Here is a 23,101-nt window from a genome sequence, read left to right as displayed (position 1 = left end):
TAGACTCTACTAAACATGTTTTTCTGTTTTATCTAAGGATATTTTTCCAACTTATCTAAAAATACTTTTCTAACTTGTTTTAGCATATTTTTTCCTCTTATCAGTGTGGTTCCCCCTTATTTCAGCATTTCTAGAAATTAAACTGAAAACTTGAGACCTAAATTTTTTCAGATGTATTATTCCTGTTATAATGATGGGTGAGACTGGCTGTGGCAAGACAAAGTTAATCAAATTTATGTGTGCTCTCCGAGCTGGAGAGACAAGAATAAGAAATATGTTACTTGTAAAGGTATGCTGTTACAAATTCTTTTGCTGGATAAAAAAAAATTAGCAAGATTTTGTCAAACTTTACATCCTCATTAGAAAAGAGTTTATCAGAATGAAAAAAATATTTCTGAAAAATATATCAGTAAACTTTTTTTACTTAGGTTCATGGAGGTGTGAGTCATCAAGATATCTTGATGAGAATTAATCAAGCAAAATCTTTAGCAAAAAAGAATTATGATCAATACAAGTTAAATACAATTTTATTTTTTGATGAAGCCAATACATCTGATGCAATAGGACTAATCAAAGAAATTATGGTTGATAAAAGAGCTGATGGTAAACCATTGGGATTGGCAGAGTGTGGACTTGAAATAATTGCTGCTTGTAATCCATACAAGAAGTAAGTTTTTCAATCTGTTTTAAATTTCAAAATGAAGCTTTGTTTTTATTTTAACTTGATTTAAATATATTATGAATGTATCATCAATGTATTTAATCCATAAATAAAAATTTAAAATTATAAATAAAAGATTTGTAAAAAGTATTAAAAGGGAGGCTGTTAAAAAGTAGGATTTTTGGGTCACTGTTCAAGAAACAAGCAGAATCAACAGCAATCCACTTTCTTAATCCAGGTGCTAGATTGTAATGTCTTTTTTCACAAAGCAAATATCTAGATTAAGCTCTTGTTTATGAACTTGATAAAATTCACTTGCAGAAAGCCCTGTACCTTTAAAGTATAAGATTTGAATGTTTAAAACACATGCTATTCAAAAAAACTTTTACATGTGATTTAAAATTGATGAACTAGCAAATGGCAACATGTAGAATGCATGCACGTTTTGCCTTTCTCAATATCTTATTAAAGTTAAAAAAATGATGTAAAGTCTTTTGATTTAAATATTTGATCGTTTACAGCTATACTCTTGATTATCTGATGTTGGTTTAAACTTTATAACAAAATGTCTTGCTTTAAACTGTATTGTGAAAAAGGTTTAACAAAAGTAGTTGATAGAGAATTTAAGCTGATAAAAGACTCAAAAAAACTGAATTTAAAAATGCGTTAAAATATGTTACTTTTGATTTTTGGTCAAAAAAATTACAAACGTTTAATTGAAAACTGTTTTAGTTTTTGTTTGACTCCAATTTAGAAAGAAAAATTAAGATTCTTGCCTACAGGAAGACTATGAGTTCTTATGTATGATTTGTTAGCTGAGTGAATTTGTGGTATTGTAAAGAAATGAAATATCTAAAATAACACTGTTGCTATTATTACGGATGGTGAAGGAAATTTAGCTGAGGCCTTCAAAGTTTATGAAACATATTCTTATCAAAGAAATCAGTGCTAAATGAGCAGCAAATTCCCATGAAAATTCTACATGAGTACTCAAGCACTAATTATTTTTCATTATAATGCACATTTTTAACAACAAATTGACTTTTTAAAGTTTTTATTTATTCTAGTTATTACTTTTGTGTTGCCTTCATTGTGTTACTTTTTTTGTGTGCTGTTGAGTGTATAGTGCTGTTTTGATAAAGTTATATTTAATCAAAGGACAATTTTTACATAGATTATGTTTTTTTTTCATTTAATTTTGGTATATATATTTTAATTTTGCATATTTAGAAATTTATTTACGTGCTTTTTAGTATATGTACTATATTTATACTCATTTAAAATGAGTATACCAGAGGATTCCAATTTTAAATACAGCAATCTACCAGAAAGTGACAGTGATAAACCTGAGATTACTGTCAAATCAGAATCTGTAGAATGTGAAATGGAAGACAATTATACTTTAAACACCTGGCAACATATTGGGTCAACTACACATTTCCTTCTGTACTATTTCATTTTCCTATTTTTTGGGCAAACCTTGTTGTACATTGAGCAACAATAATATCGATGCTTTTGATTATTTTGAGCTATATTTTGATGCTGAACCATTAAATTTATTAGTGGTTTAAATAACTTGCAATGCAGACAGCGGCATAGCATTGTTCAAACCAACAAGAAAGATTTGCTGCAGCAACTAGCAAAAAAAAGTTGAAAAAGAAGAAGTGCTTATATAACAACACAGAAAAGTATCACCAATAAAATGTAACAACCAGAAAAGAAGTGTATTTTTTATAAACAATACAGAGCACTGATAAAGTGCAAATGTCTTGAGGAACTTTTCAGATTTATACCACCAATAGAAGAAAATCTACTCAATATAAATATTATGCTGTATGTTGCTCAAAGATGAAAAAGCCAAGTAAATTTATGAAGAATTGAGATAATGGTGCCAAACTGTAACAATTGTTTAACTGTGGTGCCATGTTACAAACTTTACCATACATATTTAAACTATAATATTTAATGAATTTATTTAAACTTTATGTCATTTTTGTAATAAATAAAGGTAAAGAATAATATTTTGTAAAAAATAGTTTCAAATTTTTTTTTTTACCTAGAAAGCCAGTAAACTAACAATGCTTATGCATTATTAACATACTGTTACTAACTCTGCAAGTCATAAAAAATCTTCTACTTTCAATTTGTCACAAAAATATTCAAGATACAGAAGATTACATAGTTCTTGTTATACTATATTAAATAGCTTTCACATAAAATTCTGGTTACATGAAAGAACTTTGATAACTCCCAGATTGCAAAATTGAACTGCAAACTATGATTAAAACAGTTTTTTTTCTCGGTAGAACCCCATAAAAAAGCTCTGTCATTAAGGGTCTTTTCATGGAGACAGGTCTACCACAAGATTAATCTATTACCTATGTGAAAAATGTTCAGCAAAAAATAGTGCTTTATACTTATTGCAAAATACACTTGATTCTTATATGCATACTGATTATTTTCTCCTAAGTGATGTGTAATAGATAACAAGTAATGCATCACTTAGGTAAACTATGAGATGTTGTAGTATCACTATAGCATCTTTTTCGGTTTAAAAATGTGATTTAATTCATTTCAATGTTTTTATCATGAACTTATTATTTTAAGGCACTCAGAAAAAATGATTCAGAAGCTAGAATCTGCTGGATTGGGATACCATGTTAAATCTGCTTATGAAAGAATAGGTATGCTTACAAAAAGTTTCTGTAAACTAATGATCATTTCAAAAAAACAAGTTTTTATAACTTTTATGAAATAGAGATTTATACTTATGAAGTAGAGAGTTATACATAAAAAAATTAAATTTTAGAATTTTATAACTAAATTTTAGAATTAAATTTTGGACTCTTTCTTGCTTGTTGCTTTTCTCGCCTTGTAATTGAAAAAAAAATATGATAAATTTTTAAATTTGTATTCATAACTACATTTGTTGTTAATTTAATTTATAAGGACAAAAACGTGGTTTCTAGTGACATTTTTATCTTCACTGATGCAACAATAAAAAACATATCTAAAAATACTTTTTGCTAAAAATACTTTTCGTAAAAAATAATTGTAAACATGATTATCTATGAGAATTTGAAAACAGTGTACATAATTCAAGGACCAAATCTTTATTACTTAAATGAAGCAAGATTTTTTAAACCAATTGCTGCAAAAGTCCCTAATTATGGAGTAATTTTATATAAATACAAAGATTCCTGTTTTTTTATTCTAAAACTTTATTGTAAAAAGAAATTGTTAAAAATTTAACTACACTATCGACAGAAAGTTTGTGGCAGGTACTGAATTTGTGCCTGTTGTTTATTGAAATAAGCTAAAATGATCTAAACAATTACTGATATACTAGAATCAAATACTAAATCATAAAGACACACATTTCAGTCAAGAAAATAAACAATTTCAATATATTTTTATCTTAAAAGGAAAAAATTATAACCTGTCTCAAAACTTTCTGTCGATAGTGTATATATGCAAGTTATCTTCAAGTTCCTAGATTTGGTGTAACTTATGATTGTTATTTACAATAATTAGGTTTAAATCTAAAACATTAAACATTAATAAAAAAATTTAAACATTAAACATTAATAAAAAAAATTATGAAGTATACAACAACGAAAAAAAGTAAGAAAGTTATGAGTTCTTTCAATAATTATTTTATACTGTATATATCTATGCTTATACCATATTGAAAATGCTAAAAGAGATTAAACAAAATTTTTTGATGAAGTAAATTCCCTTTACATTTTTAAGTTCTATGTAGTAAAACTTAAAAATAAAGGTAATTGAATATATATATTTTTTCTTCTTTTTGCTCTCACTCTCCCCCCTTTCTCTTCCTTTCCTCTTTTTTTGTTGTTCATTTATTCGATTTAAACAATTTGTATATGAGGTACCATATACATTATTCTATAATTTGAGGCTTTAAACTATTTAGAGTGGTTAAAAAATATTCATTAAAAACTTAAGAGGAAAATGTTTAATTGTGGAAAATGCACCTAAGCTTATACATTTGCTTTAAAACATTTAACTAATCTTTTTAGTTAAAAGTAGGAGGTTGACATAAATACCAGTATATACAGTCTTTTAAAAAAACAATTCAATTTGGTGAAATGTAAACATTTTCAGCAAACACTTATTAATTGTCTTATTATTTTGATTTGCTGATGATTTGAAATTACTGTTGATATATTGAATATTCACAACTTTGCATTCAAATTAAAAAATAATTTAGGTGATATTCCCTTGAGACAGTTGGTTTATCGTGTGCATCCATTACCAAATAGTATGATTCCTCTTGTCTGGGACTTTGGTCAATTAGATGCAGATTGTGAAAAATCGTATGCCAGGCAAATTATAAAACGTTACGTAAGTTTTAACTTCATCAGTTATGTTTAAATAAACAAAAACATAATATCTTTATCTATTTCAGGAATCTTTGTAATTAATCTTCTTATATATTGATCTCCTTTAAATAATCTTAGTTGCAGGATGAATTTTGCGGAAAGTTTTTTTTTTTTTTTGAAATTAAGCCATGGTAGATGTCTAATGATTTTTCTCCATTGTTAAATGGCTTGTTTACTTTTGAAACTTTTGTAACTCAGTCTTTAATACTTCTTAATTTATGTTTAATGCTTTTTAATGATATTTTAAGATCCAAGATGAAGAACTGCCTAACTACTCACCATTTTTTAACTTAATTGTTAATGTCTTAGCAGCATCACAAAAATATATGAGAAAACAAAAGGTGAGTCTCTTTAGCTTAAGAAGAACTTGTATGGTAGCTAAATATATGAACTTTTTTTAATCTATACAAATAATTATAACTATTTTGTACAATAATTTTAAATAAACTTTTATAAATTAAATGTGAACCATTAAAAAGAAATCTTCTAAGCCTCTGCAACTGATAATGCTCTTGGTGGTTTGATTTTAAAATTTTAAAATTTAGAATTTGCGTGTATAAACAGACAAAAAGTTGGGATTCATAATTGCTATAGATTTTTAAATAGTTTTTTTAAATTTTGGCTAAATTATTTTTCTATGTCATTTATGTTAAGTTCTTTGGTATTTCAAGGATGAATGTCATTTTGTGAGCCTCAGAGATGTGGAAAGGGTATTAATAGCAACTTCATGGTTTTACAAAAGAATAGAACTTTTGCTAAAAAATATGAATAATTCTTCTAATTTCAATATGGTAAATTTCTTTTATTGGTTAGGTTTATTTCAGTCAAATTAGAAATTATACTTTTTCCAGTTTTTCAAATAAAATTAATGTTATACCCATGTAAAGAATATTTCTTTAGTTATAGTGGCTTAAACTCCCTTTTAAAAAGACTTGCCTATAATTGAAATGCTTAAAATAATATTATAACTTTTTAGCTTGAAAGTGAAAAGATGCGTTTGTCATTTGTCTATGCATTAAGTATTTGCTACATTGCAAAGTTGGAAGATAGAGATTCATACAGAAAGTTTATATTTCCCTATTTTACACCACCATTTTTGTTAGATGATCCTAACCAAATTAAAAAAGAAGTGGATAGGCATGAGTTTTACATAGTTTTAACTTAATATTATATACAGTACTGTGAATAAGTTTTAGCCCACCATAAGTTTATCATTATTTTTTATTTTATCGTAAAAATGTAAAGGACTTATGAAGTAAAAAAAAAATCAGGTTTATAGACACATATTATAAACAAAAATATCTAGATAAAAGTTCATAAAATATGATACAAAAAGAAAGAACAATTAATACTTTGTATGTCACAGAAGCGAATCTCCTGGGAATTGTTTCATATAAATTTGTAATGAAATTTTGTGGAATATTGTCCCAATCTCTTTTTAATATTCGAAAATATTCTTTAACATTTTTGGGATTATATTATGCCTTTTTTTTATCCAAGTAATCCCAAACATGTTCAATAATGTTCAAATCTGGATTTTGAGGAGGCCAGTTCATTACTTCGAGAACTCCCTCCTCACATATGTCCTGTAAATATTTTTTGGCCACTATGGAACAATGTTTGGGATCATTGTCTAGCTGCAGAATGAAATTATTACCAATTAGTCTCATTCCAGATGGTATTGCATGATGTCTTAAAATTTCATTATACTGTTCTCCTGTCAGTTTGCCATCAATTCTGATTAAATCACCTACTCCAGATGATGAAATACAACCCCAAACTAAAACAGAACCTCCCGCGTGCTTGATTGTTGGATGTAGATAATCAGGGAGATAAGCCTCTTCTACCCTTCTTCTTACATTCTGTCGTCTTCTGCTACCGAACAATTCAAATTTTGGTTCATCTGTGTATAGTACACGGTTTAACATTCCTTGCGTCCAATTATTATGCTGTTTTGCATATTTAAGTCTTTTTTCTTTATTGCCACGACGTAGTGAAGGCTTTCGAACTGCAACACACCATCTTAACCCAGCTTTTAGCAAATGTCGTCGAATGCAAGATGAAGAAACATTTGTCCCAGTCGCAGCCTGAATGTCTTGGGCTAGTTCACTGGAGGTTTTTTTCCAATTTCGCAGAGACACATTTTTAAAATACTTTATGTCATGTTTTGTAAGCTTTAGAGGTCTTCCATTTTGAATTTTATCCTCAAGAGATCTCGTGTTCTTAAATTTTTTTATAATTTCTCTAATGGCTGTCTTTGAATATTTTGTTTTTTGGACAATTTGTCGTTGAGAATAACCTTCTTCATGAAGCACGATAATTTTTTTACGCTCCAGTAGTGGAATTTTACCCATTTTATTACTTAAATAACAATAAAAATAATAATACAAAAGAAAAAAAAAAAAAAAAATGTAAATTAGAAGAAGTTTCGCTCTTAAAAAAACAAAAAATAATATTAAACGCACAGTATCTATGAAATATCTTTGTAAACTGTACTATTATCTAATATGAAGCCTTCACAGCAATAAAGAAACAAAAATGCAAGAGCAAACTAAAAACAAATGAGCTGATACGAATTGAGTTTAGGTCAGCATACAATAAAAATCAACGTGTTAGATATCTAAATACAAAAATCTATGTAAAATTTTGATGAATATTGCTTTTGTTTCTTAAAATAGTGTTTAGCATTGTTTGAAGTTAGAGATTATTTTATACAAAAAAATAATTGGAAGCTATTATTCAAAATCTGTTAAACAAACATGAGTTTTAATAGGTGGGCTAAAACTTATTGGCAGTACTGTACATATTGATTGTCAAATAGTTGCTTAAAGACTTTTTAATCAATCAAGTTGCTTTTAGCTAGCACATGCTATAGCTCAGCACATCTTACACCACCTACTGTTTTTATACTATTTACTTTTAGTCTCCAGAAGAGTTTTTTGAATGGTATAGAACTTGAAGGTAATATAGCACAAAATGAAGCTTTATGTGAAAATATCTTCATGATGGTAATTTGCATTGAGCTGCGCATCCCATTATTTGTCGTTGGAAAACCTGGAAGCTCAAAATCTTTAGCTAAATCAATTGTGCAAGATTGCATGCAAGGAAATATGTCTAAATCTTTTCTTTTTAAGAACTTTAAACAGGTAACTTTTTTTTTTTGCATCAATTTTAAAGGAAAATTAAAATTTATGTAAAGATAGGTTAATTTTAGTTTAAATATAGAAGGGTTAAAAATTTAAAGTTATTTTTATTAGTAATATTAAAAAAGATTAATAAGACAGTTCATTTTTAGTAAAATCTTATCATTCCACTAGCTAAAAAGCCTAACCAAACAGAGACTTTCTTTGGGCAAATTGATTTTTCAATATTGTTGATTTTCTTCCACCAGAATTGGCAATTTTCTTTATTCACAAATACCCCAGTAAAAGCATAATGTAAATGTATCTTTAAGTATATCAGTTGCAGTTTTCAAAGTTTGTTTAAAGCTTATTACTAATCATATTTTAATAAAGTTTTTATTACAAATATTAAAAATTTTATGTGATCTTCATAAAAAAGATATTGCAATAATTTTGGAAATTTAAAGCAAAACATGACAAAAAATGCTAAGTTTTATATATCTCATAAAAGATAATTAAGTCAACTTAACATTATAATGAACTTTTACAGGAATTTTGGGTATACACTACATTAGAGAACCTGTATAGTGTAATTGAGTTTACGTTACATAGAATCTTTTTAAGATAACTAGGTTCATGTTACATAATAGAATTTTTAAAATATAATTGAGTTTATTTAACATTATATAGAATTGAGAATGTAGCCAGTTACAAAATATTTTTAATTTTTTTTTACTTTCAATTAAAAAAATTTAAAAATGCTTTGTAATTTTTTTTTTTTTAGATTTTTATGCTGTCCTATCAATGTAGTCCTCTTTCAACAGCAGAAAAAATAATAAACACATTCAGACAGTGCAGTCGATTCCAAGAAGGGAAAGATTTGAACACTTTTACATCAGTTGTAGTTTTAGATGAGGTTGGTCTTGCAGAAGATTCTCCTCAGATGCCTTTGAAAGCACTTCATTCATTACTGGAAGATGGTACTGATGGCTCTGAAGATCTTACAGTTGATGGCTCTAGGCTCAAGAACAAAAGAGTAGCTTTTATTGGTATTTCTAATTGGTCTCTTGACCCCGCAAAAATGAATCGAGGTATTATGTTATTCAGAGGACAACCAGGTGTTGATGAGCTAGTTCGTACAGCTAGGTATAGATTTTAGGCCATTAACAGCAGAAATTTTTTATAAGAAAATTGAGTTCTTTCTGAAATTCATTTTTGATGTGCTATCTTATAAAGCAGTCTTATTAGAAACTATTTTTTAACCTGTATAAAGCAATTTTTTACTTGTATGTAGCATTTGCAAATCTGTGGTTTTTATCACATAAAAAAGAAAAAACTATAAAATTTTTCAAAACAAAATAAGTATTGCTTTTGAAGTTTTGAGATAGAAAACACTTATTTAGAAAAATAAGGTTTTTTCTTGTTTTGTTTATTTTTTAAAAAAAAACTTTGCCAAATTTAGCAATTGATTTGTGCTTTTTTTAGAGATATATGTTCTGGTGATAGTGTTGTATGTGGAAAAATTGCTATGCTATTTAAACCTTTGACTGAAGGATACCTTGCAGTTTATGAAGAACAAAAGAACTGCAATGTATTGAAAAATTGCAAAAAAGAAGAATTCTTTGGCCTCAGAGACTTTTACAGGTATTTACAGGTTTCATAAACTGTCTTATTTTTACTATTATTTAAAAGACTTATCAATTTATTTTAAATTATATGAATGAATCTGTTATATGCATATACATAAACATATTACATTACATACATGCATACTTACATATATATATATATATATATATATATATATATATATATATATATATATATATATATATATATATATATATATATATATATACAGTAGCGTCCAAAAGTAATTGGACAAACACTTTATTGGTTATATTTATATATATATATATATATATATATATATATATATATATATATATATATATATATATACAGTAGCGTCCAAAAGTAATTGGACAAACACTTTATTGGTTATATTTTTTCATCGAGTTTACATTTTTAAATGAAATTTTGCATAAGCATGTCAAGTTATACTACAATTATGAAAAAGAAAACAAAAATCCTAATTTGGGAGTAATTACTCAAATTTTTAATAAAAGAATGGAAATGATTGGCTCAAAAGTAATTGGACAAACTAAATATGTCGTTTAAAAAAAAACTCTTTCTCAACAAAGGATAAATTTTCAGCATTTTTTATGAAGATTTCTGTTAAATAATATACTTAATGTTACATAGTGTTATAATCTGTTACATAATGTATATAATCTGTGCATAATCTTAGTATTTCGTTGGAAAACCTTTTGCCACAACGACAGCATTACATCAATGTGGCATTGAATGAACCAAATTAAATAAAACATCAATTTGTATTTTCTCCCAAGTGCGCTTAATCAACTCAAACAAATCATGCTGATTAGATGGTTTCCGAACACTAATTTTTCTCTCAATTTGTTCCCAAAGATGTTCGATTGGGTTCAGGTCCGGAGGTTGTGACGGCCATTCCAAGATACGAACTCTCTTTTGAGCTAAAAATTCCGTGACTGGCTTGGAGGTGTGTTTTGGATCGTTGTCGTGTTGGAAAGTCCAACCACGCAACATTTTGTCTTTTGCATGTGGCAGCTTTATATCTTTGATTATTCCTTTATACATGTTTTGGTCCATAATGCCTTGAAATCGATAGATTGGACCTACTCCATCACGGCCAAAACATGACCAAACCATTATTGAAGCACTATCATGCTTTACTGTAGGAACTTGGTACTTAACATCATTTCGAACACCTATTGGACGTCGAACATATTTAATACCATCAGGAACAAACATATTAAACTTTGACTCATCACTCGATAGTATTTTCAACCATTGGTTTGCTGTTCAATTTAGATGTTCTTTAGCGAATTTTAACCGTTCTCTACGATTTTTTGCAGAAACAAAAGGTTTTTTAACAGGTTGATGGCCAAAAAGGTTGTTTTGTCTCAAGCGACGCCTTACTGTTGCATAAGAGCAAGAATTTTGATGTGACTGAGTAAATTCTCTATGAATTTCTTTAGCACTCTTGCGCGGATTTGCCTTTGACGATCTTACTACAACATTATCTTGGCGAAAAGTTGTTGATTTCGGGCGTCCAGACTTCATTGAAACTTGGAAGTTACTCCGTTGTTGAAAAACTTTTAATGTATAACCAACTATTGATTGCGGAATGTTTATATCTATTAACATTTGCCGCACAGTCTTACCGTTATTAGATGTATGTACAATCAACTTTTTCAGTGCCTCGCTTAAATATTTATTATGTCCCATTGCAAATTATTGATAATTGAATGTTTTTATAAAAATCTGCCTTCAGAAAAAGAAGTTAAAGTAGTCTAAATTATATCAACATTGTTAGAATTTAGTTTGTCCAATTACTTTTGAGCCAATCATTTACATTCTTTTAGCAAAATTTTGAGTAATTACTTTCAAAAAGGAATTTTTGTTTTGTTTTTCATAATTGTAGTATAATTTGACACACTTACGCAAAATTTCATTTAAAAATGTTAACTTAATGAGAAAATATAACAAAAAAGGTGTTTGTCCAATTACTTTTGGACGCTACTGTATATATATATATATATATATATATATATATATATATATATATATATATATATATATATATATATATATATATATATATATATATGTATGTATATATTTATATATATATTTCTAGATGTAATGTCTGATGAAGATAGTTAAATTGGGATCACCTTCAAATTGCCCCAGACTTTTTTTTTGATTACTTTTTTGTTTCAAGTTTTATTGTTTTTAAATTCAAACTAATTACAACTTTGAAAAAATCTGCATAATAAAAAACAATGAACTCCAAATATAAAAAATTATAAAGTTTACAGCTTTTTTAAATGTGAACAATTAAAAATCTTTGTTATCACAGTACAGAAAAGTAAATACTTTACTTTATTTTGTTTTATTATCATATTTGGATCATAGAGGATCTTGGAGGCTATGGATCTTAGAGGCTGATTAACCATTAAAAAAATGTTAACTTGAAAACAATATTTGTTGTTATATCAGTTACTTTTTGCCATAAAAATAAATTTGGGCAAAAATAGATCAACTTAACCTTTTTCTCTTAAATACAGCAAAATTTTTGTTGATATTTGTTGATTGTTAGAGAGTGATAGAAAACCTGATTTTTTTTTCATGTTGATTGTTAGAGAGCAAATAGAAAATTTTTAAATTGTTGCAAAAAGTTGAGGAAATAAAGATGCTTTTTTTTGTATATCTAAGCTAATAGAATGATTAAAAACTCCAAAAGGTATGATAAAGAGTTTTTGCTAAAGCAAAATATTTATTGTTTTTGATATCAGCATAGGCTTTGAAGAACATAAGCATGCACATGATCATACTATATTGCCTACATTATCTAATAAGTAAATGAGTATTATGGATTTAAAAGAATGATAAGATTTAAAAAGTCTAATGACACTTTCAACATATATTTTAAGCTTATTTCTTTAATCAATAGAGTTTCTTTTCTCTTGTAAGATTATTTTTTATACAAGCACTAGGAAGTGCTGTTATAGCACAATCGGCAAATTATTACATTATATTAGTAATTTTTCTTTTATTCTAAACTAGTATTTTCTACTTTAAAAGCAAAACTTATTTTTAACGTAGATATTTTCTTCAAAATATTTTTTAACTTGTTTGTTTTAATGTCTTGGTTGTTAGGATTAGTAATGCTATCAACAAGTACACACTCACATGCATTTATACACATTTGAACACACACACATATGTATACATATATATTATTTCATACAAATACATATATATATATATATATATATATATATATATATATATATATATATATATATATATATATATATATATATACATATATATATATATAGATATAGATATAGATATAGATATATATGTATATAAATATATATATTTATCTATTTATATTCATGTTTAGTTTAATCAAGTTGGTTTTTTGTTATGCTCGCAAGTTTCAAGGTATTCCTTCTATAACAGATATTAAATATGCTGTTAAAAGAAACTTTAGTGGGCTTCAGGAAATTGATACATGGAAAATTTTTAAGTCTTATTTGCTACATACCATATCTAAGGTATATTTCATAAAATTATTCATTTAAAAACTCTGTACACTGTTTCAAGTTTAAACCATTCTAAAATATAACTTACATAAACCTTTTATGTCAACTTATTTAACAGTGTTTAGAAATAAAAAAAAAAATTTTAAATGCTTTAAAAAAATCAGGGTTTCATTATTACTTCTAAAGAGTGCATGTATTAGAGTTTACTTATTGTTATTTTTAAAAAGTGTTTGTATTAGATTATTACTTCTAAAGAGTGCATGTATTAGAGTTTACTTATTGTTATTTTTAAAAAGTGTATGTATTAGATTATTACTTCTAAAGAGTGAATGTATTAGAGTTTACTTATTGTTATTTTTAAAAAGTGTATATATTAGATTATTACTTTATTATGATTTTAAAATTTTGTTATTTTGCTAGTATTAAATTAAACTGAGTTTACTCAATGCAGCTTTAAGCTTTATTAGTTTTTTGGCATTTGTAAAAATTATTAATATTTTAATCTACTGCTTAACTAAATTCCTAACTTGAGCATATTACAAAAGAAAAAGTTATAAAAATCAAGTTTACTATTGCTTATTATGGTGAAGTTTTAGGTTAGTGCTCATATCCTACTTGAAGTCAACATCTAAATCAAAACAAAGCAACTGTTAAAAATGGAGCAATCATTTGATATAGATCCTTTGTTCCCTGCTCTCTGAAGATTTAATCTTAAATCATTAGATGACTTTTGCCATCCATCTTGCATAGTGATAAGCACACATTGATGAAATGTTGACATTTTGTTCATTATTTTCCTATGGCAAAACACCTTAATGAAACAAGGACATTTTTTGTTGCATTCATCTACCATATTCTATTTTTGCAATTATGTTGGGCTAAAGGCCCATTAGAATGCATTCTTTATTCCAAAAACTGATAAGCTTAGCTGTTGATTTATAGTTCATCTAATGATCATAGAAAACTTGCAATATTTTTACAGTATTTGGATTTAACAGCACATTTGTTCTTTACAAATGATAGTTGCATCAAAAAGATATTTAATTTCAGCCACATAAAATGCTAGTAGTAATAACTACACAATGGTTTGTTGTTCCAGTGCCCAAAGAGTAACTCTTAATAAAGAAAAGTTTTTCACAAGTGTCAACCATTTCTAAAATTTTATTTTGTACTACCTCATCCTAAAATTACCAAACATTTTGTATAAAAACTGTAATACAGTTTTTATTTTGTTTTTAAAGTGTTATTTTTATCTTCATAAGTATTTGAAGATTATCTGAAGATATCTTGATTCCTCACTCAACAGCATCATTGGTGACTGCTTTAACAAAAAATTTCATTTTCATATAGTTTCCATTTTCCTTTATTCTGAAGGATGAAGTTTGAATCAATTACCATAATATAAAATATTACCATAATATATAAAAATTACCATAATATATTTGAAAAAATTACCATAATATATAAAAGTATTCTTAGCTCACGCTAAGAATACTTTCATATATTTCTTTTTCACAGAGTTTCTTAGTTTTTCTCTCTGTTTTAGAGGTGTTATTCGTTTCATGTTTTTTTAACTTCAAATATAAAATCTATGATAAAGAGCAAACAAAATTGTTTCCCAACATAAAAGCTCTGAGTTATCATAAATGGATGGAAGAAGAAGCTTTTCCAAAATTGATAGAAAGTGGCTTTTCCATGCCATTCAACTTTAAGACAGTTTTAGTTTTTTCTTTTGTAAAAGTTTTTTAGAAAATAGACTGAAGACAGATACCTTCTCAGTTAGATACCAAGAATGTTGGTTTATAACTTCATGATAATTTACTCAACAAGCTTTCCATATTTTAGGTTCTGATCCATCAAACAGTTATAGTGCTAATTCTGTAGCTACTTTATGTGTTAAAGTTTTTTTAAATTTATATATAGATCAATTATAAATTTAAAACAAAAACTTAAAATATTGTATTCATCAATTAATTACTGTCTTACTATAAACTATGTTTGCAATAAAAAAAAGCATACTGCAATTACTTAATAAGTATTTAGCAGAATAATATTAAAATTAGCATGCTTTTTATGGAAATATTTTAAGCTTTGTTTTATGTTAAGTATAAAGAGAAAAGTTGGCTGCACTCCTAAGAAACTCAATAAAAATCTTTTATATCAAATAATTCTCCTAATAGTTAAGAGAGCTTTATTTATTACTGCCATCATCACAACATCATTTTTGAAACGTATTGTAAATTTTTTTTAGACTAAGAATGCTACTTTTGATATGTCTTTATTGAAAATGATTACAGACAGTATTGCAGATCATTGTCCCTGTTATAATAGAAGAGGAGAAGTTACAAAAAGTCACTGTCTGAGTTCACGCTATCTCCTTCTTATGACTGAGGATTTAGCTGCTTTGCCTATAATAGAACAGCTATACGAAAAAGAAAAATATAGAAGCTGTGTCATATTTGGGAGTAGTTTTCCCAAAGACCAGCAATTTACTCAGGTATTTTTTTTCCCTATTTCAACTTTTAGTTTAAAAATATTTAAAAGTTAAAAATAGCAGCTTCTCCCTTTTATGTTTGTATGTGATAGATGTCCAGTTTTTAAAGTTGGACTGTGCTCGTATTGCAATTGTAAATAAGTTTGATCTTTATTTCACTGAACTTTAAAAACTTTCAAGGGTGACTGCTGTTTTACCCGATGCTCTTCAAATGTTATGAAACTAAATACTTTATCAGTAAATCTTGTCAGGACTTGAAAATTTTCTGTGATTTCTACAGTAAGAGTATAAAGGAAAATAAATCAATACCACTTTTTTTTTGAGGAGATCAAAGTTCCTTTTCTTTGCTTCCTGTAAAAAAATTGTGCAGAGTTGATAAAATTTGTCAATGCTTTGATTTGAAACTATATAATTAAGTAAAACATTTACAATCAACTGTAATAATATCTATTTTTAAAAATTTTTTAGGCATTGTTGTTTATACATTTTGTTTTTTCTTTTAAAGATTTGTCGTGATATAAACAGAATAAAGATATGCATGGAGACTGGTACAAGTGTTGTCTTGCTTAACATGGAGAATCTTTATGAGAGTCTTTATGATGCATTTAATCAAGTAAAACTATTAGTGTATATTTCATATTAATTTTATATAAATTACAAGTTTAAAAAATATTAAATTTAAATTCCAAATAAAGCAAACAGAATATAATTTTATGTTAAAAGAATTTTTTTAACGATTTGTGATGAATTAAGTTTATCAACAATACTTTGTTTTTAAAAATATTTTGATAAAAAAAATATCTAGTTTAAGTATTGAATTAAAAAAATTTCTTACTCATTTAAAAACAATTCATTATGCTGAAAAAAAAAATTATTAAAAATAGGGTTAAAAATAGCTCCTTAAAATTATTTTAGTATTATGTATCTCTTGGAGGAAAGAACTACGTGGATTTAGGTATTGGAACTCACCGAGTTAAGTGCAGAGTGCATGAAAATTTTCGGTGAGATTATTTCACTTTTCCTGATGTATAAACAAACAAAAAAAGTAGTGTGATAATTTTTAATTAACTTACAATAAATAATTTTTATAAATTTGTTAAAATAATTGTTTATTGCAATAAATTGTAATTGAATTAAGTAGCTTTACATGAAATATGTGTTAATATTTATCATTAATTTAAGTCCTTATCTTTATTTTATTGTAATAATTTTTTTAGGTTAATTGTGATGTCAGACAAAGCTAATGTGTACAATATCTTCCCAATACCACTTATAAATAGACTTGAGAAACATTTTTTAACACTATCTAATGGGATGGCACCAGCAAAAATAGAAATGGTAGAAAAGCTAAGAAAATGGGCAAATGAATTTTCTTGTTTAAAATCTGCAAAGTAAGTTAATTTTTAAATTTGTATTTGTTGTAAGTTGGTTGTTTTTTTTTTTAATGATTTCAAAACAACATTATTGAATAATATTTAAAGGCAATAAATTTCCCTAAAATCTTTAACACGTTTTTAAATCTTAAAGACAATATTTTTTTATAATTACAGAATGTTTACTCAATTTTCTTGTAGAATTGTAAACATTTAGCAAAACATTTCATAAACTTTAAAGAATGTTAAGGAGCAATGTATGTTTTTGTAGATATGAGTTTAAACCTTCTGATTCATTTATTGGCTACACAGAAGATACCTGTGCATCAATCATTCTTAAACTTTCACAAATGTATAGTGATCCTGAAGAGGTTTGATTTCCCTTTATATTTGCAAAATATTTTTGTAAAATACTTTAAAGGATATTCTTGCTTTACATTTTTTTGTATGAATTTATTGAGTTCTTTATTTGGTTATTTTGTTTAAAAGTTTTTTTTGTTGTTTAAGCAGATTTTTGAAGAAGGTTGCAAGTTGTTATTGAAACTAGCTACTCCTGATTCTTTATCTCGTGTTAAAGCAACCCCTTTAAGAGACAAGTTCGATAACATTCACCATATATATTTTGAGCAGTTTCATCATTCACTAATCTCCTTTCTTCAATCTGAGCTTGGAGATGAAGATTGCAAGTTTATGCAGGTAAAATTGAAAAATTTCTTTTCATAAATACTTAAAATATCCAATTTTTATGTAGGTGCTTATAAAGTTAATAAAGAAATAACCTCAACTTTAGCATAAATAACTTGTTTTCTTTTTGTTTTTTGATTTTAAATAAACTTATTTTTTGAATTTGCGTGTTATTTAGTATTCAATTCATCATTTGTCATTCAGTTGATAATTCATCACTTGTCTTTTAGTAGCTATATTATTACTTATCTTTTTGTAATTAATTCATCACAAATTTTTTAAAAAAGTAAAATTTATTTAGTTTTTGTGCATAAAAAGTAAATCATTTATACTTATTTAAAAATTTGATAATGAAATATTATCGGGATATGTTTGCAATTCATGTAATTTTGTTTTTCAGGTAACTACATTTTCAAGACTCTTATCACCGTGTCATAAAGAAAGATTGACTTCTAATTTAGCTGATTTTAAAATTGAGATGGTTTCACTGATACAGTTTGAAACTGAGCAAACTTTCAGGGAATTTCTCAGGTATAAAATTGACTAACTCAAAAAAGTATTGTTTGTAAGAAACCAAGGATTTAAATATCTTTTTAACTGTTGCTTAAATGGTGGTTTTTTGAGTAGTTTTTTGAAAGATTTTTGATTTTAAATTTTTTAATTTTTTTTCTGTTAGAGTTATAACTTTATTCATATTATACATTTTTAATTTATATTATACATATTTTTTTTCCTTTAGAGTTTCATGCAACACTTCAAGCAGTAGTGAAAGAAACCTCATTATTATCCAAGCTAATAATGCGCAAGAAAAGAGCAAGTTAATTGCATGTGCGCAATATATTTGTAAAGAGGCAAGAGAGCAGTTTAAAATAAAGAAGATATCAGTTCTATTTATCCTGCAGCTGAACTATCAAACTAAACACATAAACTTACTGAGTTCTTTATCTTTTTGGGAGTGTTCTCATCTTGACGAGTTATGTAGCTCAACTTTGCCATCTTTTATCGAATACACAGGTAAATCTTTGCATGAGATTTTTTGCTCTTCTAATGGTGATGCAAAATCAAAATTAATTGAGCTGATTGTTGGATCTATTCCAATTGTTATTGGACAGTTAAGTGAAAGAAAGAAGATGAGTGTTGATGAAGTCTCAGAAAGAATTGTTAAATTAACAGAACTTTTAAGATGTAGTCCTGAAGGTGATTTATCTTTTGCTTTTAATTTTTCTATAACTGCAGTGTTTTTTGCAAGGTTTATAGTTTTTAGACTCCTGGTGCTTTAAACTTGTCTTATAATGGCTATATTAATATTGCTACAGCTGGTTAAAACCATATATTTAGTTACTTGTTTATGATGCTTAATTTAACAATTTGTTGTAGAATACTCAAAATTTGTTTCTAGAATTAGATTAAGTTTTTTACTTTAGAAGGATATTTGAAATGATTACATTAATATTAACTGTAAGCGTAAAATTAAATTGTTTTTTTTTAAAGCCCTTAAGTGTAGAAATACAAAATGGCAAGGAAATAAAAAAGTACTTCTTTTGCATTCTGTAACAAAACATCGTTTATAAAACTTTAAGATTGTCCAAATAATTCCATACCCTTTTATGGAGAAAAATAACACCAGAGAATATGCATTTTATGCTGAGTTTACAGGATTTTAAAGAAGTTACTGATAAATTTTAAAAATTATTTTGGAAGTATATTTTCATTAGTTCTCCACCATGTTCTTAGGGTCATTTCAGTTTAGACTTTATAAGAGTAATTTCAAGTCTTAACTTTGTGCTTCAAATACAAAAAAGCAAAAATGAAGTTATTTTTATCTTCAGTTTGTATGAGCTATTTAACCTTCTCTTTTTAATCTGCATTTAATTAATTGCTTTGGAACTCTAAAAAAAATTAGTTTACCAAAGTAATTTTTTTCAATTAATACTTCATCCAGTCTATTAATCATATGCTTATATTCGACTAGAATAACATTACTGTAAAGACTGACACAATTTGCTTCAGTAACATTGCACCTAACTGCCTATCTAGATTATTTGCTAAAGATTCTGAACTCTTTTTTTCAGATTTAGTATAAAAATGTTTATTATGAATAAATTATTAAATCAATTTATCCTCTTTAATGGTATCATCTGTTTTTTCTAAAACTTGTATTATTTCCTGTTACGACGTACCTTATTCAATGTGTTTTAACAAAATGTCTTTTCAATCACAAGTTTAATTCATAGTTTGCATAAGTAGTCTTTCTGCTTTTTAACGATTTTTTATATTATGCTTTAAATCTTACTTCATCACTTGTTTTTTTTTTTTGCTGTTCACTTCTTGTAATTTAAAAATTTAAGATTTTTCTAAGTTAAAGTAGTTTAAACTATAATCATAGACCAAAATGTTATCATCTTTAAAATGTTTTTACTTTATTTTCATTGTTGCCTTTCACTGATAAAACTTTTCACAAAGCAGTTTTATTAATCTCCTACATCTTTTTAGATGTTTTAATTGAAATCAGTATTCTGCATCTTTTTTATTTTGTTGTATAACTTGGCTGTTTTGTTCATTACTATCTTCATCAGTCTCCATTTGCTTACAGACTCATCATCAACTCTCAGAGTCATCATCAAGTCTTCTTTTGTTAATAGACTTTTACTACTACACCTCCTCTTGACAGGAAAATGGTGGAATAGAATGAGTGTAAAACTTCAGCTGTTTCTTTTTTTACTGAGCTACATTTATTAGTTTGCATTGTCTAAAATGTGTTTTTGTTGAACTATTGCTCTGATTTCAAAATTGGATTGGAATTGATTTGTATTTTAAGTTACATTTCAATTTAAGGATGATAATTTAACTTCTAATACATGCAGCAGCCTCTCTTTGACAGACTCATTACTCTAAATATGAAAAATGTAAATCAGAAAAGAACTGTTAAAACCTTATAAACAACAATCACAATAACATTGTGAATAAAATTATTTATGATGGCGTTGATGTAAGTGCAACAAAACACTTTTCAACAACAACAATAATGAGGATGTATCTTTTTTTGTTTGTTAGTTTGCCTTTGATAGTCAAAATTGAGCAGTATAATCAATAAAAAGTTTGTCACTTTGATCTAATTTCTGGTGCAGATTTCAACAGCAGTTATCACAAACTTCTCTTTGAATCTTTTGATTGTTAAGATTTAAGTCTTTTTTCAAGTTGGAAGAGTTTATCACTTATTATTTCTTACAAAACTAAGAGTATTGTTGATTTAGTGTTACAAAACTTTTTTGTAAACATAAAAAAAAGTTTTGCAACACTAAAACAACAACATTCATGATTTTAAGTTTTATAGGCAGTTTTGAGTGTTTCTGGATAGGGTTCAGAAAGGTTAGTAGTTCAACAGATTTGTAAACAAATTTGCTCATAGGTGTGAAATATATTGGATAATCTTACTTCTTAAAAATTAGGAAATAATATAAGTGGGGAAGGTAAGGTCTAAATGTGTCTTAAGCTCTGAATGTTGTAAACGTTAAAAAACATATTTTTTCATATTGGAACCACTATAAAGGTTGTTAAAATTAATTCTAAATTTGAAATTAGATGCTGATTTTTAATCTAAAAATGTATTTTACTTTCCCAAAATATTTTGTTAAATAAACATATAACTAAGATAAAACTTGAAATTATGAGTGTTTTTCATCAAAATCTTCAAAATCAATTATCACATTTGGATGACTTTTAGTTTTTATACAGTTGTTCTACCGTATGTGTATCATTAATAACCCATACAAGAATTCTAATTTTTTATAGTAATATTTTTTTCATTTAAGTTTTAAGTTATTCTACATTAAAAACTGTAAAAATCTGTTCTGTTAAGTTGGTTTTTTCAAAATTAGAGATTTTGAGCACATACTTTTTAATATTTATCAACTATGATATTTTGGTTTTAGAAAACAAGTATTCATTTGTCACTACTATGATGCAGATGATTCAAATAAACTTAGAAAAAGATGAAAGGAAGATGTTACCTGACTATGTAAATAATTGGGTGCAGCATGTAGCTATTGAGCAAAAGTATCTTCAAGCATACGGAACTTTTAGACAGGCACTATGTTACTTTGTGGAAGACCGAATTGTGCCAATTCTTACTTCTATTATTTCTATTATTGATTGTTTCAACAATTTAACCATTCTTTGCCAGCAGCCAGATTACATAGATTTGTGGTTAAACTTATTTGCAAGAATGAATATTTCTAATCTTCCAACATACAATGACTTTGGTGAATCGTTTCAATGCAAGTTCCCATTTTCAAATAGGTTGTGCAAAGAAATTGAACTTGCAATCAAAAACCTTATTCACCCAGGTATTTTTTCAAAAACCTTATTCACCCAGGTATTTTTTCAAAAACCTTATTCACCCAGGTATTTTTTCAATGTTTGATTTAAAGTATTATTCTATTCTAAATCTTTCAGCATAAATTATGCAATCATTAAAAGTCTTCCACCTGTTTTTTAACTTAAATTTTATGTTATTTACATACTTTATCATAATATATCTATTTAAAGCTTTTTTTTTATTAAAATAATCTTATTTGTATCAATTTTGTTTATATTAATCTTATTTGTAACAATCTTATTTAGCCGAAACTCTTGAAAAACATGACTACAAGTTAATTTATGATGCTTTATCAAGTTTGCCTATGACAAGCTTAGTACTAAAATTGTCTAAACTTCAAGTTGAGGATTACATCTATGATTTAGTTCGCCTACTGTTTCCTAATCAAATTGAAAGTTCTTACAAGGTGTATTCTCTGCTTTTATATTTATTGATGCATATAAAAAGGACTCTCTTTTTTTTAATAGTTTATTCCTGTTACACTTTAAAATACATATAGGGTAGCAATAAAATCACAATCATTTTAACAAACGTTTTTATTCAATTATCTTTTAGATATTAGTATATGGTTTAGCTTCTTTTGTGAGAAGTGTCACATCTGCTAGAAATAAATTTTTTAAGTCATTAAAAAGCACAACACTGGATGATATAGATAAATATTATGATTGTGATATAGCTGCTATCCATATTGCTTTAAACACCAAAGTTACTCTTGAGAGAATGGAAACCATGGCTTTAATACTGAGAAGTTATCCAGAAATTAGTGACAAGATCTCTATAAAAGAGACTGCTCAAATTGTAGGGATTTTTCTATTATCCTTTAT

At 26.6% G+C, this 23,101-nt stretch overlaps 1 protein-coding gene across 1 annotated transcript in view; it reads left to right on the top strand.

Annotated features, from left to right (window-relative positions):
• LOC145192789 (E3 ubiquitin-protein ligase rnf213-alpha-like) overlaps nt 1-23,101 on the top strand; it is a 76,738-nt gene that overhangs the window by 41,943 nt on the left and 11,694 nt on the right. The window contains exons 39-60 of the mRNA XM_090072475.1: nt 172-289; nt 429-667; nt 3,269-3,345; nt 4,896-5,029; nt 5,316-5,408; nt 5,739-5,858; nt 6,044-6,204; nt 7,991-8,213; nt 8,974-9,335; nt 9,675-9,833; nt 13,207-13,360; nt 15,600-15,845; nt 16,348-16,455; nt 16,758-16,843; nt 17,060-17,233; nt 17,487-17,586; nt 17,726-17,911; nt 18,300-18,430; nt 18,639-19,096; nt 21,832-22,245; nt 22,523-22,683; nt 22,833-23,075. Of these exons, the coding sequence (XP_089928601.1) occupies nt 172-289; nt 429-667; nt 3,269-3,345; nt 4,896-5,029; nt 5,316-5,408; nt 5,739-5,858; nt 6,044-6,204; nt 7,991-8,213; nt 8,974-9,335; nt 9,675-9,833; nt 13,207-13,360; nt 15,600-15,845; nt 16,348-16,455; nt 16,758-16,843; nt 17,060-17,233; nt 17,487-17,586; nt 17,726-17,911; nt 18,300-18,430; nt 18,639-19,096; nt 21,832-22,245; nt 22,523-22,683; nt 22,833-23,075 (4,147 nt within the window). The remainder of the gene's footprint in view (nt 1-171; nt 290-428; nt 668-3,268; nt 3,346-4,895; nt 5,030-5,315; nt 5,409-5,738; nt 5,859-6,043; nt 6,205-7,990; nt 8,214-8,973; nt 9,336-9,674; nt 9,834-13,206; nt 13,361-15,599; nt 15,846-16,347; nt 16,456-16,757; nt 16,844-17,059; nt 17,234-17,486; nt 17,587-17,725; nt 17,912-18,299; nt 18,431-18,638; nt 19,097-21,831; nt 22,246-22,522; nt 22,684-22,832; nt 23,076-23,101) is intronic.

Source organism: Hydra viridissima, unplaced genomic scaffold (genome assembly GCF_058129835.1).
Source record: "Hydra viridissima isolate aposymbiotic clone 2 unplaced genomic scaffold, HvirCarnegie_v1 scaffold_15, whole genome shotgun sequence".
Lineage (NCBI taxonomy): Eukaryota > Metazoa > Cnidaria > Hydrozoa > Anthoathecata > Hydridae > Hydra > Hydra viridissima.
This window is presented reverse-complemented; position numbering and strand designations above follow the sequence as displayed.